At 38.7% G+C, this 20117-nt stretch overlaps 1 protein-coding gene across 2 annotated transcripts in view; it reads left to right on the top strand.

Annotated features, from left to right (window-relative positions):
• The window catches only part of trpc4b (transient receptor potential cation channel, subfamily C, member 4b), an 85162-nt gene that overhangs the window by 28260 nt on the left and 36785 nt on the right, over positions 1 to 20117 (top strand). For both annotated transcript variants that reach the window (XM_060826786.1, XM_060826788.1), the window contains exon 2: positions 16437 to 16841. In XM_060826786.1, the coding sequence (XP_060682769.1) occupies positions 16464 to 16841 (378 nt within the window). In that variant the 5' untranslated portion in view covers positions 16437 to 16463. The remainder of the gene's footprint in view (positions 1 to 16436; positions 16842 to 20117) is intronic.

Genomic DNA, 20117 nt, shown 5'->3' with positions numbered 1-20117 from the left:
GCCTTGAAGAGGAAAAGTAAAATTTATAGTACCAGGTGTCTGACATGGTCTTAAAAATAGCAGTGTTGTATAGAAGATCGAGGATCTCTGAGAAATCAGTCATGGAAATTTGTAAAAATTACAATTAGTGACTTAAGGGTGTCCTTGTTGATTCAGTCTATTTTTCCCAGAGCTGCAAAGTATTACAGTTATGTCTTAGATATTTTACTGCTGAATCATTCAAATTACCTGACTGAAATATCTCAGGTTTTACTGGAAATATATTTGCTTACATCCAAGAAGTAACACACGCTTGCAGAGTCACCAGCGTATGTATTTCTGTACAGGTTCGGGAAACCAGTTGGAAGCAGCATAATTTCATGTTGTAAATAAGTTCTGCAATAGCCTCCATATCAGGATAGTCCTCACATGGAAATAGTGTCTCATCATCAGATACTGGGAAAATTCTGTCAAATGTTTCAGCTGTGGCTTGTTATTTTTCAGTTGCTTGTGACAGCTTTCATGTTGCCTTGAACATTCCCATGTCTCTCTGGCAGTAATGTTTTTACAATTTTTTGACCTAAATTTCAATTCCATACCTGACACCATGTTACAAGATTGCTCTGCTGCTGATATCACATTCCAGAACAAATAACCACTGTAGCCCCTACATTTTCCCTCGTTATTATCTTACTCTTAATGTACTTGTAAAATAACTTAAGAATTTCCTTTATTTTACATGCCATTATTCTTTTCATGCCCCTTTTTACTCTCCTAATTTCGTTTTTGTAATTTTCCTCCTGCACTTTCTCTACTCCTCTAGCACTTCTGTTTTGAGTACTTGATATCTGTCACAAGCCTCCCCTTTCCTTTTAATCCAATCCTGTATATCTCTTGATATCCACAGTTTGCTGGATTGTTGTTTCCACCCTTTGTCTTTATTGGCCCTGTACTGTCTCTACATCCTTCTTGAATGCTAAGATTCGATGACTGCTACATTTGATGTTCCAACTCGGATCAAAATAAAAAGTGATATGTAGTAAAACTGGCATTTTTCAATATGCAACAGCAAACTTACAATCTTGTGACAGATTAGCTTAACAAGCCAGAGTGACTAAGCATAGCTACAATCCTATCACTGGTGGGAGAAACTGTTTCAATGATTATTCTATGGCAAACCTCTGAAGAATGAAGAAAGGCAGATGACAGAAATTTTGAAAGCCCTGAATGCACAATTTGAACCCAAGTAACTTTTGAAAGGTACCATTAAACAACCAGAGATGTTTACTGTACAATGAAAATCATGTAATCACTAATGAATTGAGAGGAGAATATGCAAGACACTAAGGAATTCAGTCAAGTCTGAGGCAGCTAAGAGATGTGCTCTACTGGACGAACATTAGCAGTGAAATGAAGGACCATATCAGTAAGTGCAATGCGTGGAATGAGTAGTAAACCACAGATGACATGCAAAATATCAGACAGACCATGGATAAAGCTGTAAAACTCTTCATTATTACAGGAACTGATTATCTTGTCACCTGACCAGCTGACTTCAGTAACTATGGATGAGATTGTAGTATGCCCGAAAACACACACATTCTATGGCATTCCTGACATTGTGCTGAGCAAGAGTGCTGCTCAGTTCACAAGTGAATAATTCAGCCTCTTCATAAATGATTGGGAAATAGAACACCATACTTTATCTCTACATTAACTCTGTTCAAATTAAAAAGATGACATGGAATAAAGCAAACAAAACCAACACAGACGTATAAAAGGCAAGTGGAGAAAAACATTCACAGAAAGCATGGAATGTAGTTCAACACCAGCCTGATGTCTCACTGCATACTTTTCTAACAGCACAAAAGCAACTGATGCCAGTGGTAGGACCAATCAGTACTGACAAGATCAAGGTGAAATGACAAAAAGCTAAATTTCATTTTGACAACATTGCCAGATTTGAGCTTTGGCGAACCAGTCAGAGGACAAATCTTCAATGGTCAAGTGGTAACCTGAGATGTGCATGGAGCAGTTTCATGTTGATCGCTTGGGGTGGACGTGAACAACCAGATTTACTGTCATAACCACAGGCACACGTAGACAACTGGAGAAGCTGTAGGAAGAGGCTGACTCACTACTTGCACAACCCATCAATCACCCAACATCCCCAGAGATCCACAATACCCAACAATGGAAGTGCAACAATAACAGCAGGTGCTGCAGTAACAGCAAATATTACGGAAACAACACTCGCCAGGAAAGGAATATCACGCAAATAAACAGCCAGTGACAACATTTACATACCAAGAGAAAACTAGCATGATTTAATGGCTATATGATTTAATGCCTATATGCAATGCATGTGCTGAGACTGATGAGAACAGCTTACTGCCAAAACATGAAAACAGTTGTTAACTTGGGTATCTAAAAATGGAAGTGTCTTCGTACTTTTTCTGTATGTAGAAGGATATTTGTGATAACATGCAACACCTTGCCCTCTGACTTGTTATTGTCATTTGACCTCCCCTGACAGGATTATGGTGCTAGATGACTCCCTTCTGTCTGCAGAAGTTAATACCAGTTACATGTGACTCTAGATAGGGATGTATATTGTTTGAGGGATATCTGAAAAAATATGTTGTAGAAAAGATGTGATAAACCCGAGTACACAGGCTAGCATTCACTTTATGACTGTAAGTGTGAACGTGCATTATGCAGAGAGGTGATGTGTCTGCTTTGAATATTGTCATAATTGCTGAGAGACCCAATTCTGACATTTATATAGCACATTTAATAACCTCCTGAGATTCCAAAGAGCTTCCCAGTCAGTGAAGTACCTGAAGCATAGTTAGCTTGTTATGAAGTAGGTCAAGAACCTTGTCCTATTGGTAAGATAGGATGTCATAGAAAAGAAGGTCACTTGAAAAATGTGTGAGCACTTGACAGTGTTCCATATTATTAATTTGTGCTACAAGAACAAGGTGATACAAGTGCTATTAAGATTCATTAATTGAAAGGGAACATTTTGAAAAAGAAAGAAAATTTCCCCTTTATATAAGCATGTGCTTTCATAACTTCAGGAATGTCTCAATACTTCACAGTCTGAAGTACTTTTTGAAGTGTAGATGCTATCATGATGCAGATCATCACGGCAGACAAACATCAAGGAACAGCAAAGTTACAGAATCAGCAGTGAAGTAAATGACCTAGTAATTCGTATTTTTAAATCATGTTGTTTGAGGGACAAATGTTAATCAGGATACTAGGAAATCTCCTGTACTCTTTTTCAAAGTACGTTATAAAAGCACTACATCAGCCTGAGGAATGGATCAGGCTTACTATGTTGCCTGAATTCCTTCAGTACTTTACCAAAAAATCAATCTGAATTGTGTGTTCAGGACTCTGCACTACTACTGAATCCATCCTTTAAATCTGCACTCCTGATCCAAAATTACCGAAAAAAACATCCTACGTTTACAGGACTGCCTGCAATACTATTTTCAAAATAATTATCAACATATAATTTGTTTTATTATTATTTACAGAATTGTATGTAAAACATTAACGATAAGCTTCTGTTGAAATGTCAGTAGTAAACCATTTATGCTGAGATCTGTGCCTGGTGCTACTTTCTGGAATAGAGTAATTCATCGTGAACTTCATTGTTTATCCACATCAAGTCAGACAGTTTCCCCGTCTTCATCTTAAGTGTAGCAGATACATAACATTGCATTAACATGCTTCCCTTTCTTATGTGCCAAACATTCTTCCTGAAGTGAATTTGGTGCTTTTCATCCTTGCACATGATGCTGTATTACATCCCATGTTGAAGTAGGTGCTGCACTGAACATTACATGTTCCCTAAAGGATTCTTGAGGACAAAAAGGGATGGGCAATAACCAATTGCCATGAATGATTTATTTTAATTGTTAATAGTGCAAGAAATTAGTCCTCATTTAAGGCATTGTTTCAAATTCAGAGCATAAGTGACTTCTGGCCTACTAACCCTTTGAAAATTAAATGATTAGTTTATTGATCTCTGACTAATTAATAGGCATGGTGTTTTTGACATTTGTTTTTTGAATGGTGAATTAACTTTCATTCATTTTTATCCCACTTCAATGCTAAACTATGTTCAAAATATTCTTTGAGCTAACATTAATAAAACATTAATTTAAACACTTTTGCTGACAAATTGGACTCCCCTGCTGCGTCTGCTGGTGCTGATGCTGGTGGTAGGAAAACTCCAGAGGAGGAATTTAGTAAGGAAAGCATAGCCTGGAAATTGCAGGTGGTGCCTCTAGAATGGTGAAAGTGTGACCATTTTCAGCACTAGTAATAAAGTGGAGGAATCAATATGTGAATGAGCTGTGTTCTGCATGTTTTGGGCATCCAATCTGTGCAATAATGCCTCAACTAGGTGTCACTTGGAATGTTTGTGTGGGAAGGCTATGACCCTGTGATTACGTCATTTGTACTAAAAGCTGACCCACCATCCTTAATAGGATAACGAATTGTGAGGCAGCCATCTGTGAGGCTACCTCCAGTAAAATAACTCTACTGGTATCCCTTTTGACAAGGATGCGCCTGCGACACTTGTTCCCAAACTCTGGGTATAACTCTGCGCACTGATTCTGCACAATGGAAGCCAAGACAGGGACCAGATAAGGCTGCATTGCAGCAAAAATTTAGCAAGAAGCCACACTTGCATAATGAAAAGGGTGGACTCCATTTTTTCCATGACGATCTATGCCACAGTAGAACTGGATTGCCCCATGCTCCTTGATAGTGGTTGGTAGGTCTGAAAATACAACAAGCATCGTGGTTTGCACTTTCTTTAGAATTCTCCCCATTCTATGCCACCCCATTTCAGTCTTCATCTGTGTCCTATAAAAAAGAGATCATTTGCAAACTTACCATTTGGCACAAAAACTATCCTTTTCCCTGGTTGTGCTACAGCCTACTCATTCCCAGAGACCTGCCATGTGTTTCCTAAATTTACTGCCATATAAATTATGACAACATGAAAATCTGAGCTGGCAGTGGTGAATGTCAGATCAAACAATGAGACTTCTTCATCAGTGGTGTGATATTGCTTTCTTGCCCATTGAGGCTGACAAGAAAGATGGTTTTGGGCTCTCTCAAATCAGAAAATCTGAACGATTACACTGCAAAAGGTCTAGAGTAACAGGTCTTCAGTTTTCACTTCATGCCAAATATCAGGATGAGAATAAGGTTGAGAAAGAATAATAACAATCTGTCATTTTCAGTGAGTCCAGATTCTATTGCAGCCAGCTACACTTGCAGAATATCTGCCCCTCCATAGGTTCCCACCACCTTTGCTGTGCTCCTTTCTATTGCATGCTACCTTGTTCTGCTACAGAATGAGAAAATTCTTATAGATTCAGATTATTGCACTATATTTGATATTGCCTTACATGGCTGAATAAATGGGTAGAGTGTTTAGTAAGAATGTATATAAAGAGCTGGTAGCAACATCGGGATATGTGTGTTATAGAGTCATAGAGATATACAGCACAGAAACAGACCCTTCGGTCCAACTTGTCCATGCTCACCAGATATCTCAACCCAATCTAGTCCCACCTGCCAGCACCCGGCCCATGTCCCTCCAACACCTTCCTATTCATATACACATCCAGAAGCCTTTTAAATGTTGCAATCATACCAGCCTCCACCACTTCCTCTGGCAGCTCATTCCATACACGTACCGCCCTCTGCGTGAAAACGTTTCCCCTTAGGTCTCTTTTGTATCTTTCCCCTCTCACCTTAAACCTATGCCCTCTAATTCTGGACTCCCCCAATGCAGAGAAGAGACTTTGTCTATTTATCCTATCCATGCCCCTCATGATTTTGTAAACCTCTATAAGGTCACCCCTCAGCCTTCAATGCTTCAGGGAAAACAGCCCCAGTCCATTCAACCTCTCCCTATAGCTCAAATCTTCTAATCCTGGCAACATCCTTGTAAGTCTTCTCTGAAACCTTTCAAGTTTCGCAACATTCTTTCGATAGGCAGGAGACCAGAACTGCACACAATATACCAAAAAGTGACCTAACCAATGTCCTTTACAGCCGCAACATGACCTCCCAACTCCTGTACTGAACACTCTGACCAAACATTGGTGAGGTGAAATGTCTGAATATAATTCCTGAACCCTGACTGATTGGGACTACCAATGATGTTAAGGTGCATTAAACAGCCTTACAGATTGGTGACACAGTTAGTATGAGATGACATTTGAAGATATGTATGCTGACCATGACTACCTGCATAATATCATTGAATCATTTCTGGCAGTGCTACCAGGTTTTCAAGGCCAGTCTTCTTGCATTGATTGAGATGGTCACTTAATTCCATCAGCGAAAGCAATAACGTTCTGAATTTAGTGAGGGCATGAGGCCCGAAAGCCATCGACAAAGCTATTGGCATCCCAGCCGTTCTGATTGCCAGGGATCTGAGGGAATTATGCCCTCAGTCAGCAGTGGGAACCTTGCTGCTGGGACTTCCAGCTCCACGGGGAAGATTTAATTCCAGGACTTCCCCAGAAGGGAAGACATCCCACCCCTGACAGCTAACAGTCAAAAAGACTGTTGCCTAGGCTGTTGCCAGTAATACGATTGGATTTTCAACATTGTGAGGTGATCAGCATCAACTTTGATGCAAGTGGGATTCTGCTATGTTGCGTTCATGTACAAATCTATCATTAATTGAATATTGTAGAGAACACCCATTTATATATGTTCATTTTTTCCATTTAACAGTCCCTGCAAAGTACTTTGAGATATTTAAGTGTATAATTGCAAGTAATTTTCTGTGAGCATTTTTATGATGTTCTAAACAAATACCTGAAACTCAAAAATTAGTGCAAAAATGATATAGGAATCTGCAAGCAAAGTAGTATTTTTTTGTAAAGGTGCTGTAGCTTTGGCAGGATTATACGGTTGCTGGATGTTGCATATCATGTGAAGAAGCAGCAGTATGAACATCAAATGGCACGTGGGTGTTAAGAGAAGCTGCTATTGATGGTGGAATGAAAGGTTGTGAAAGAGGTTAATGCTGCTGTCAGATATTACATCGGCAAGTCAATGAGTTCAGCATGGAATGGCACAGGGCAAGGAGGATTAAGGCATAATATGAGCACTGGCAAACAAGATGGATTAAAGAAATTTCAACGGTATCATTATATTATGAAACCTAGTATTATAGCGATGAAGAGTCCTGAATTTCATTGCAGATCTCGTTTTTTTTATTTCTCACGTGAGGTAAATATTCTAGAATGTACTGTTCATCACTATGGAAAAATTTTCAGTGACTTTCAGCATGTGTCTGGATGCACACTTCTTTAAACATGATATGTTGAACACAATGACTGGAAGTTTCCGGGCCCATTGGTGACAGGCAGTCATGTGAGAATGCACATAAAATGGTAAAGGAAGGAATGGGTAGCGTCTGAAATGTTCCCATCACATTTTGCCAGATTTTGTAAAATTGGCCACCTGTTGGGAGGCTGATTGAGCTAAAAAAAAGTGTTTAAATGTAGCCCCAGCCACTTTCAACTCCAAAAGCAGGACCATATCTCTCCAGTATTTCAGTGAATAAAATTAAAGCTACATGAAGAAATTTAAAGCAGATGCTGTGGTATTTCAAAGCTTACTTCAAGAAGAATTTAGATTGGATAATATACCTGGTTATCCTTGGCATTTGTCTAACAGGAGTATTGGTGGTGACTGTTTGATCATACTTTCATTCAGAAAAATTCAACCTTATAAATAAAAGCATTAAAGAAGAATCATTATTTAAAATAATTCAATGGTACAAGTAAGTGAAAATTACATTTACAGAACATAGAGTTAGTAATATGAAACAATACAAAGATGTTAAATTGTCTGATTTTTACAGGTACTAACCACCTTAATATCTACTTAACTTCAGAAAACTAGGCCATACTTCTTGAAGATTCACAAAAATGAAAATTAAACTGTCCCAGTTGAACTGGTATCAATATTCATAAAATTGATAAGTAGTGCTACAACAAATCTGCGATAATTGAATACTATGATATCGCAAATTCTGTCAATAATATACTGAGTTCATGCTGCTAAATTGATGTGGAATTTTAAATTTGTCACTTGAACTTGGGAATACTTATTGCCAGAACAAGTGAGCCATGTCATTTGTCAGTACTTACAGCTGCAGATCTTAAGAATTGATACGTGATATTGGTAAAAAGCTGTAGCTTTGTAATTTTGTTCCATGATTCAACTTTTGTTTGCCTTTAACCCTTAAGTGATTTTCTTTCAGTAGGAAGGTCTAGTGAAAAAACACACACACAAAATTCTGTGGAGCGTTGTATTAAAATTATTGCTGGTTCTTGGTATTTAGTTTAATATTTAATGAATTGCAAGTTAGTAAATGGAACATGCGATAAAATCACTCAGGCTAAATTTATCACTGGGACGAAAGCAAGATGTTAAAAATGCTGGAAGTACTCAGCAAGTCTGTCAGGTTGATGTGCAGTATCCTAGCAGCAGTTTCCTTTACCATGAGCACATGAGAAACAAGAGGCCCACTGGACAGTCAATGCTATCCTGTGACTCATGGTTCTGGTCTTTACCCATACCAATGTGTGTAGCAAACTTGGACCCATTCTGCCTTACAAAGTGTCACTGTTCAGCCCTTAGGGGTGATTAAACAATTTTCATTTCAAGACTCATCGTGGTCTGCTGCATCTTTCACATCCTCAGAGCAAAGCTTGATGAGCTTCAGAGGAAGGAAGGAGTTTACCATTGGATTCTCCCTTTCAACTGGGTTGTCTGTGATCAGTACACCTGGTTGCAGTGCCAGTGAAAGACATCATAATTCCCCCATTCAAAATCAGACCAACACTGACAGCTTGACTCTTGCTGGCCAACACAGCACCCGCTTGGTTCCGATACTAAAATAAAAGCTACCACAAAATAAACAATCTAAGCTACCATATATACTTGGATGAAAGCCATGTTTTTGAGATCAAACTTTTCGACAAACAGTAATGGGTTGACTGATGCATGTTTAATAGGGTCAACAGGTTGAAGTCCATGGTAGGGTGAGAATTGCAGCATTAGGTGCTGTATCTATTTTGTGTTTATTATATTCAAGCAACTGAAAGATAAACCAATTTTATACCAGTCTATAACATTTAACTACAGGCATCTACCACTTAACTCAACTGCACCTCAGTTTAAGTAGTGTTTCTTTACATCAGCTCAAGTCCCCATGAAAGCCCTCCACCTGCTGATAATTAATTGCAACCGATATGCAATTGACATTGTAGAGGGCTATTGTGGTGCAGTGGTCGTACCCCTACCTTTGAATTATGAGGCCTGGGGGATTCAAGTTCCACCTCTTCTAGAGGTGTATAATAGGTTGATAAGTAAATAGGTACAATTGACATTGCTATCTTCCACGCATAGATCAGTGGAATATTATAGAGGATCTGATTTTGATGCCATTCAAATTCAACAAAGCAAATGATATGGCTTTGAATGGTATATTAATTTTCTGATTGGCCTTTCTTCATCCTTGTTGTATGGAAAAAAGGATGATTAGGATATACAAGCAATTGGCAGACTATCAGGTAGGAGTGCGAGACTGGGAAACTAGCAAAACAGCTCCCTTTGATACATTTCACCACTTCGAATGGCTCTATAGGGTGGCTTAGAGTGGAAGTATATTAACTACCTGCTCAATGGAAGACAGTAAGCAATTTGCATTCTCAAGGCCCCTTTAGGCAGAATTTGGGAGGGCTTTTAAGCAGCAAAGTGGCCTTCCACTTATCGCAGAGGATGCAAACTCTCCAAGGATATGGCCCTTTGGCATTCTGGGAATAATCAAAACTTAATGTCCTGTTCGATGAGGAAGATCCTAGTTAGTAAAAAGTTTTAACACTGGTCATTCCCCTAACTGGGGATACCAGAAGCTGAGATGCTGTCCTTAATAAATGTTGAGTGTGAAAGCATGTAATCAGGAGGCTATCCCTGGGATAATAACTCCTGCAGTCTGACTCCCAAGCAGAATGGTCCTTGGACCATATTTGTCTCCAGTGTCAGGGTCTAAAAAGCCTCCATATTATAGTAGACATTTGTTCCGTACATACAGAAATAAGTGCTTATCTCAGTTTGTATACCAAATGTTTTTCTTACTGTAATTTTTTTGAATGAAAATGGTTTAAAAGGTTGTGTTTCTCTCTGGAGGCTTTTGGAGGATGTATTCATTGCGGAATAGCAGCAGTTTGTTTCTGAGATAGAAAGATTAGAATTTGTTACTCAAAGCCTCAGAGGACAACTCATTCTATGTTGTGAACAGGGAAGACTTTTGTTTATTGATTTGCACTTAATGGATAATGTCAAGCACCTTAGCCAACATGTAAATGCCTGACATTCAACACTCTATCAAGATGCTTCCACATTGCAACAATCCACTGTATGAGCCAATACTGTACAATTTATCAAGATGTCCGGTTGGTGATCAGGACAGTCATTACCTCTGACACAATTAAGGTTTCCACACGTACACAAAAATGAAAACACATTATTAGGTTAATGATAATACAAGAAATCTCACAAACAGGATGCAAGTGTTCTGACTGCAATCATGTCCCCAGAATTGAACTAGTGAAGCCTGCAGAGTAATCCAGCATGACACTCCAGAATCATTTCAGCTTGGCCTGGGTTCCAACAGGTAGTATGGGAAAGATATCAACTACCTGCTGAATGAATTAAGAAGGATTAGGAGGCTCACAAGCAGCAGTGTGCCCTCCACCAACTGTAAATAAATTATCCTAATGATATATAAACTATCCAAGTCACTGGACCTGAAATGCTAACTCTGCTTTCGCTCCACAGAAGTTGCCGGAGCTGCTAAATTCCTCCAGCAATTCCTCTTCTTTTTCCCTTCAGCTTTCTTTTTTTTTGTTTGGTTTGTCTTATAATAAGAATAATTGCAATGAAAACAGTTTGCTACCTCAGGAAGTCAAGTAGATTGACATTGAAGACCAAGAAGCGAAGCACCTTGGTCTCTGGGCAAGAGGATATTGGACTTGAAGGGCAGGATGGAGTACAGGGCAACTGGCAGCCAGAGAAACATGATAATAATTGTCATTATTAAGTAAAGTTACTTGAGCCGTGTCTGTTCACCTGACCCTACCATCCCACTTGTTTTCAAAGATTAAGTATGGGTTTACCTTGACAACTTGCAATTGTTGTTCTTTATGACCTTGTCTTGTGCAAATTGACTGCTGGGTCATTTACATTACAAAATTAACTCCACTTCAAAAGTATTTTGTTAGTTGCAGAATATTGGCAATATCCTGATATTGTAAAAGGTTTTATGTAAATGCAAGTTCTGCTTTTCAACTCCCCCTCCACTCTCCGAATGGTGGAAATGAATATCCGAAAGGTAGAAAATATACCTGCAGTAACACCTGACTTTGGCAACTTCTGACACAACCTCTTTGATGTTTTAGTTCTTCTCTTTGTAACATCAAAGTAAATAAATTATCCAAGAAAAATCCCCAATTTGGGAGTAGACTGTGCCTTGAGCAAAATTGAGTAAATCATAAATTATTTAATTCCCACAGAATTAAAATTATGAAAGAAATATCACCCCTAGTACACGCACACAACACAGATACTTCACACAAAGTTACTTGCTGAGGTGACCTGTGCCTCAGGAATAATGTTGTAGTTTTGAGGCTGTAATCATTTTAAAAATACAGTGTGTCTTCATCGAAATACGGCAATTCAGAGAATAATTCAAAACATGCTCATTCCCTGTTGTGTTTCTTGATGATAGGTTTCCCCTAGTATATTTTTCCTTTAAATTTATTTTCTTTAAACACAAATGAAGGTCCTTTATCAAACAGCGTTGCTGAGAGTTCAGTTGGCACATTTTTTTTTCAAACTTGGCTTTCTGTTTGGACATTGCCTTTTATATAACTAAGTTTCTCTGACACGCAGTTGTTTTGTTCTGAAAAATCCAAATGTTTCATAGGTGATTGCAGGCTTTATTAGTGATAATGGATGTGAATTGCTAACAGTGCTTTGATTTACCATTGGCCATTTGTGTGAAGCTATAAGGTATCTTATCATATTGTCTGGTAACTATTGAGGTGATCAAAGATGCATTAAAAGCTTCTGCTGCTGTGTAGTACACAGCTTCAATCACCTTTTATATAGCCATTCCTGTCCTGAATGTTGAACAGTCCTGACCTGATCCAGCAATAAAGAGTCGGAGAGCTATACAGCACAGAAATAGACCGTTTGATCCAACTTGTCCACACCGTCCAGATAGTCTAGTCCCATTTGCCAGCATTTGGTCATATCCCTCTTAAATCCTTTCAAATCATGTACCCATCCAAATGCCTTTTAAGTATTTTAATTATACCCATCTCCACTGGCAGCTCATTCCATACACATGCCACCCTCGGCGTGAAAATATTGCCCCTTATATCCCTTGTATATCTTTCCTCTATCACCTTAATGCTGTGCCCTCTAGGTTTGGACTCCCCTAAACAGGGAAAAAGACCTTGGCTGTTCAACCTAACCATTGTCCCTCATAATTTTATAAATCTACAAGCCTCAATCAGATTCCGACACTCCAGGCAAAGTAGCTCCAGCCTATTCAGCTTCTCTCCATAACTCAAACCCTCCAACTCACAATCCTTGGGAGTCTTTTCTGCACCCTTTAAACTTTAACAATTTTGCATGTGTTTACTGTGGAAAAGGACATGGAAGATAAAGAATGTAGGGAAATAGATGGTGACAGCTTGAAAAATGTCCATACTACAGAGGAGGAAGTGCTGGATTTCTTAAAATGCATAAAAGTGGATAAATCCCCAAGACCTGGTCAGGTGTACCTTAGAACTCTGTGGGAAGCTATGAAAGTGATTGCTGGACCTCTTACTGAGATATTTGTATCATCGATAGTCACAGCTGAGGTGCTGGAAGACTGGAGGTTGGCTAATGTGGTAACACTATTTAAGGCAGGTGGTAAGGATAAACCAGGGAACTGTAGACTGGTGAGCCTGACGTTGGTGGTGGGCAAGTTGTAGGAGGGAATCCTGAGGGACAGAATGAACATGTATTTGGAAAGGCAAGGACTGATTGGGTCAATATGACTTTGTGTGTGGGAAATCATGTCTCACAAATTTGATTGAAATTTTTGAATAAGAAACAGAGGATTGATGAGGGCAGAGCAGTGGATGTGATCGATTTGGACTTCAGTAAGGTGCTCGACAAGGTTCCCCATGGGAGATTGGTTAGCAAGGTTAGATCTCATAGAATACAGGGCAAACTAGCCATTTCGATACAGAACTGGCTCAAAGGTTGAAGACAGAGGGTGGGGATGGAGGGATGTTTCTCAGACTGGAGGTCTATGACCAGTGGAGTGCTACAAGGATTGGTGCTGGATCCACTACATTTCTTTATTTATTTGAATGATTTGGATATGAACATAGGAGTTCATATGAACATAGGTATAGTTGGTAAGTTTGCAGGTGACACAAAATTTGGAAGTGTAGTGGACAGTGAAGAAGGTTACTTTGGAATACAACAGATGTTGATCAGATGGGCCAGTGGGCTAAGGAGTGGCAGATGGAGTTTGATTTCCATAAATGCAAGGTGCTGCATTTTGGGAAAGCAAATCTTAGCAGGACTTAATGGCAAGGTCCTAGGGAGTGTTGCCTAACAAAGCAACCTTTGAGTGCAGGTTCATAGTTTTTTAAAAGAAGAGTCGCAGGTAGAGAGGATAGTGAAGAAGGCGTTTGGTATGCTTTCCTTTGTTGGTCAGAGTATTGAGTACAGGAATTGGGAGGTCATGTTGCAGCTGTACAGGACATTGGTTAGGCCACTTTTGAAATGTTGCATGCAATTCTGTTCTCCTTCCTATCGGAAGGTTTTTGTGAAGCTTGAAAGGGTTCAGAAAAGATTTACAAGGATGTTGCCAGGGTTGGAGGATTTGAGCTATGGGGAGAGGTTAAATAGGCTGGGGCTATTTTCCTTGGAGCATCGGAGACTGAAGGGTGACCTTATAGAGGTTGACAAAGTCATGAGGGGCCTGGATAGGATAAATAGACAAAGTCTTTTCCCTGGGGTGGAGGAGTCCAGAACCAGAGGGCATAGATTTAAGGTAAAGAGGAAAGATATAAAAGAGACCTATGGGGCAAATTTGTTATGCAGAGGGTGGTGCATGTATGGAATAGGCTGCCAGAGGAAGTGATGGAGGCTGGTACAATTGCAACATTTAAAAGGCACCTTGATGGGTATATGAATAGGAAGGTTTAGAGGGATATGACTAGATTGGGGTGGGATGTCTGGTCAGCATGGACGAGTTGGACCGAAGCGTCTGTTTCCATGCTGTACATGTCAATGACTCTAACAAACTTCCTACGGCTGGGAGACCAGAATTGAATGCAGTATTCTAAAAGTGGCCTAACCAATGTCCTGTACAGCCACAGCATGACGTCCTAACTCCTATACTCAATGCACTGAGCAATATAGACAAGCGTACCAAATGTTTTCTTTACTACTCTGTCTACCTGCGACTCCACTTTTCAGGAACTAAGAACTTGCACCCCAAGGTCTCTTTGTTTGGCAACATTCCATGAAGTGTATAAGTCCTGCCCAGATTTGCCTCACCGTAATTGCCGCACTTCACATTTATCTAAATTAAACTCCACCTGCTACTACTCAGCCCATTTAATGAAGGCCCCATTGTATGAGATAAATTTCTTCACTGTCCACTATAATTTTGGTGTCACCTGCAAACCTACTAACCGTATCTCCTATATTCACATCCAAATAATTTCTGTAAATGGCAAAAAGCAGTTAAACCCATCTCCAAACCTTGCGGCACACCACTGGTCATAGGCATCCAGTCCAAAGAACAGTCCTCCACCACCACCCTCTGTCTCCTACCTTCAAGCCAATTTTATATCCAAATAGATAGTTCTCCCTGGCTTTGATGTGATCTAACCTTGCTCACCAGTCTACCATGCAGAACCTCGTCAAATGCCTTGCTGAAGTCCAAATCAACAATGTCCACTACTCTGCCTTCATCAATCTTCTTTGTCACTTCTTCAAAAAAACTCAATCAAGTTAGTAAAGCGCAAATTTCCACACAAAAAGCCATGCTGACTGTCCCTAATCAGTCCTTGCCTTTTCAAATATATGTAGATTCTGTCCCTCAGAATCCCCTCCGATAACTCACAGGTCGATTGTTCCTTGGCTTTTCCTCACCCAAGATGATTGATACAAATATTTCAATGATAGGCCTAGCAATCACTTCCCTGGCTTCCCCCAAATTTCTGAGATACACCTAATCAGGTCCCAGGGATTTATCCAACTTTATGCATTTTAAGAAGTCCAGCATTTCCTCCTCTCTAATATGGACTCTTTTCAAGGTAACACTGTTTATTTCTCCAAGTTGTCCAGTTTCCATATCCTTATCCACAATAAACACTGACACAAAATATTTGTTTAATATCTCACCCACCTCCTGTGGTTCCACATGTAGATGGCCTTGTTAATCTTTAAGGGACCCTCTTCCTAGTTACTCCTTTGTGCTTAATTTAGTTGTAGAATCAGTTTGGATTCTCCTTAACCCCATTTACCAAAGCTATCTCATTTCTTCTTTTTGTCCTCCTGATTTCCCTCTTAGTATACTCATAGAGTCCTTATACTTCTTAAGGGATTCACTCAATCCCAGCTATCTATACCTGACAAATGCCTCCTTTTTCTTGACTACAGCCTCAATTTCTCTAATCATCCAGCATTCCCTACACCTACCAGCCTTGCCCTTTGCACTAACGGGATCATACTGCCTCTGGTCTCTTGTTATATCATTTCTCAAGCCTTCTCACTTTCCAGCTGCCCTTTTACTTGCGAATAACCTCCCCAATCAACGTTGAAAGTTCCTGCCTAATACTGTGAAAATTGGCCTTCCTCCAATTTAGAACTTTAACCTTTAGATCAGGTCTAACCTCTTCCATAACTAACAAATTAATAGTAAAAGAAAAAAAAACTTCTAGAATTATGATCACTGTCCCAAAGTGCTCCCCCAGTGATACCTCAGTCACTTACCCTGTATTATTTCTCAAGAGATGATCAAATTTTTCTCTTTCTCTTGTAGGTTCATTCACATACTAAATAAAGAAATATTTTTGTAGGCGCTTCACAAATTCCTATCCATCCAAGCCAGTTCTCGTATGATAGTCTCAGTCTATGTTTAGAAAGTTAAAATCCCCTACCATTGCAATGCTATCATTCTTCCAGATATCTGAAATGTAACATTAAGATTATTTTCTTCTGATTTTATTCTGAAAAGAATTGTAACTATTATCTTGAAGATTATACCAGCCAGTCTGTTAAAATTATATTTATGCTTTCCTTTTTTTAAGAGACAAGGCTTTGAAATGGCATGAACTATGGCTCAGCTCTACTACAAAAGAAGTGACAATGCACCATACAGAGACCGAATTTCTCTTCGAATTGTGAGAGCAGAAACTGAACTCTCTCCTGCAGAAAAGGCTTACCTGAGTGCTGTTGAGAAAGGTGATTACGCAAGTGTCAAACAAGCTCTTGAAGAAGCTGAGATTTATTTTAAAATCAACATCAACTGTATTGACCCTCTGGGACGGACTGCACTTCTCATAGGCATTGAGAATGAGAACTTGGAAATTATTGAACTTCTTCTGAGTTTCAATGTGTATGTAGGAGATGCTCTTCTCCATGCCATCAGGAAGGAAGTTGTTGGAGCTGTTGAACTACTATTAAATCATAAGAAACCTAGTGGAGAAAAGCAAGTAAGTTGTCTCAAAAATAAAGTGTACAACATGTATGACGTATCTGAATTGAATGTTACGGGACCAAGCTTTTGTTTTTAAAAACAGCGCATTGTTTTTAATCTCGAGGTTCCTCATTATAAAATGCAGTCAAGATGTTCAGAATTTTGAATCAATACTAGAAAACGCATTGCCTAATTTATTCCGCTGCCATAATATTATATTTTAAATCTGACCCAAAACATTGATAAATGGAACAATAAATCAACCAAAGGAGTCAATAAGACTTTTGTTAATTACACTCACTGCATAATTTGAATGGCTTTCTTATTTTTAATAAATAAGGAATCAATTATTTTACAATTATTTATTTTAGTAGGTTATTATTTTGGACCTGAGTTAACAATCAAATTCATTTAAACTTGTTTGCATATAGCCACTGTATATTTAAGGGGTATAAACAAGGAAAGAACAGACATAGAAGCAATTTGGGTAGAATTAGTTGTCAGTAATGGAAGTAAGCTATCATATACATTCACCCACGTAACTGCGAAATGTCTTCAAACTGCTTGTTTTGCATGTTTAGGATCTAGGAAGATATACATTGCCCAACGAAATAAAAGTTACATTGACATTGCCATCTGGGTAGTCTCATGATATGACAATATTAGCAAACAATCTCCAGTAATTAGTTTACAACAGGCATTGCTGAGGTGAGGAAAACCTCCAATTCTGGAAAGTTTTGGGTACCCAAAAGTCAAAATCACCTATTCCACCCTTCTACTCCTAGCATGCCAGACTTGACATGTTGTGGAGGCGCCAGGGTTGGACTGGGGTGGACAAAGTTACAATTGACACAACACCCAGGTTATAGTCCAACTGGTTTATTTGGAAGTTCTAGCTTTCAGAGCACTGCTTCTTCCACGCTGTGGTTTGGAAGCACAGCTTAACCTGGTGCTGTGTGGTTTTGGACTTGACATGTGATATAGTAATGACTCATGTACTGTGCTGCAAAATGTAATTTTCAGAATTAAGTCTATATAACATGCATTGGAATGAATCAATGTAACATCACCTCCTGATGGAGCGTCTTTCATTGGTTTATTCTTTTCTGTCAGTCATAATGGTCTCGGATTTGCTGTAGCAGAAACCTCATGGAGGGTTACAAGAGTTAGATTTTATTTCTGCCCACTTTTTGGTTCTAATTCATGAGATACAAATTGTTGGATGTGTGATCAACAATGTATCTAGAACATCTATGACACTAAAAGATTATTCTCTTAACCAATTAAGTATCAGAATAGGGAATGAAACAATGAGTGAGGGAAATAGAATGGATTGCAATAAAATTAATTATGGTGGAGAAGTGCAGAGAAAGAAAAACAATTGAATTGAGAGACAATAAAGATACAGAAAGAAAAACATTGGAAACAAATCTTTAGAAACCTGTTGGAGTGATACTCCATGGTTTCAGTTGTTCCCTTTCTCAACCTCTGAACTTGAGTGGCATTTCAGTGGCACAGATTTTGTCTCAAAAGGATTCTTAAGTCAGGAAATAGAATTCCTAACTTTCTGCAGTGACTACATTTTTGTGCACTTGTGGTGCAAATCAACAATATTTCGAAACTTGGGGAAATTGAGAATGAGCGGTGTTTGTGTGGCTAACATCAGAGCTCGACAAATCTTTCAATTTGTGATAGTTTACACCCCATTCTGTCCCCCCCTCAGCTGGCATCCTCACTAATCTCTTCATGTAGATGTCTCCTCGAAATTCCTGATCTCTATCTCTGGATGTGGCTCAGTTTTATAAGTATGGCTGCTAAAAATACCTGCATCTAGGAAATGGACTTCCAAAATGCTCATGAGCCACTGCCATTACTTTTAGCAGGAACTAAGGAGAACCTTTTTCTTTTAGGCATGGTTCTTCTGCTTTTGATCTACTTCTCACTTCTCCAATATGATTGGTGCAAACATTTCAGGATGCTGATATTTCTCTGAGAGATCTCTGGCTAAAAACATTAGCTGTTTCTCCTGGATATTGCCCAGACTGCTGAGTATTTCCAGCATATTTTGTTTTGCTTCTGAAAGACTGAGAGCTTTTTTTTGCTGGAACATACAGTATAAAAATAAAATCTGACCAAGATCTGCAAAGGTATCAAAGTTTCTGGTAGGAGAATAGGGAATAAAACTGATTGGTCTGCTGGGAATTAAGGCATGAGATTGCCTCAAAGAGGGAGAAGGGATTTTTTTCTCTAAATGGAATAGCTACAGTATGGAAATTGTATCAGAAACAGAATTTATTGTAGGGAAATTGAATCAATGCTTAATAAAAAATTATAGCATTTTATGGGATAAGGGAATAGGAATAGAAATAAGTTAATAGCTCATTTACAGTATCAAGACATATACAATGGACCAGATGGTCAGCTATTGTAGTGTAAGCTCCAATGTTGATGGTTAGTTATAATTCAAGTCATAAAAGGCTATAGATTGAGTTCTTTACCAGAATTTAAAGCTTTCAAGGATTATAACCAGTTTAAACATAATTGTCTCATTCAGAGGATAACAAAATGGTCTCACGGGGTCTCCCACTTGAAGTGGCTGATAACTTGTGTGAACAGAATGTCTTTTCATCTCTGAGACAATTAAGTGGCACTAGGTGAAATGGAGAGGAAACATCAATGTAGTTATCTTCAGTATGTGAGAGGACGTTTACTGAACATCCAAACATTAGATTTAATCAGTCAGGGATGAAGCCAAGAGGCAATTTTTTCACACAAGCTGGTGGAATTTTCTCCCTAAAAGTTCTGAATGTTCAGTCAATTGAAAGTGCATGTAAATGAATTAAGGTGCAGATTAACCATGGTCTCATCGTATGTTGGAACTGTTTTGCAATCTAGATTTTCACTGGTTCAGTGAAAGTTTATGTTAAAATCCATCAGTAAAATCACAGTTTTAAAATCTTGCGTGAATCGCATAATCAAGTTGAGCAACAGAACATAACATTTCAATACTTTCTTTCATTACCTTGAGGTATCTAAGGAAAGAAGTTTTTGTGTAGTCAAATAGTATTGCTGAAAATGTGTTTTATCACAAGCATTTACAATAAGGCCGTCCAGTCCTTCTCCAGAGTGACTCATCTTGAAGTCATTAAAATTCTTTAATTAAACTGTATTGATATAATTATAATTTCACTGTATACATTAGTCATTTTCTAATAAAATAAACAAATCTTTGGTAAGAGACAACCCTTGAAACATATGAACCAGTATTTGTGCTTCTAAGAAAGTGTGTATC

Source organism: Hemiscyllium ocellatum, chromosome 6 (genome assembly GCF_020745735.1).
Source record: "Hemiscyllium ocellatum isolate sHemOce1 chromosome 6, sHemOce1.pat.X.cur, whole genome shotgun sequence".
In the NCBI taxonomy this organism is placed as follows: Eukaryota; Metazoa; Chordata; class Chondrichthyes; order Orectolobiformes; family Hemiscylliidae; genus Hemiscyllium; species Hemiscyllium ocellatum.
The sequence above is the reverse complement of the archived record's forward strand: the minus strand, read 5'-3'. Positions and strand labels throughout refer to the sequence as shown.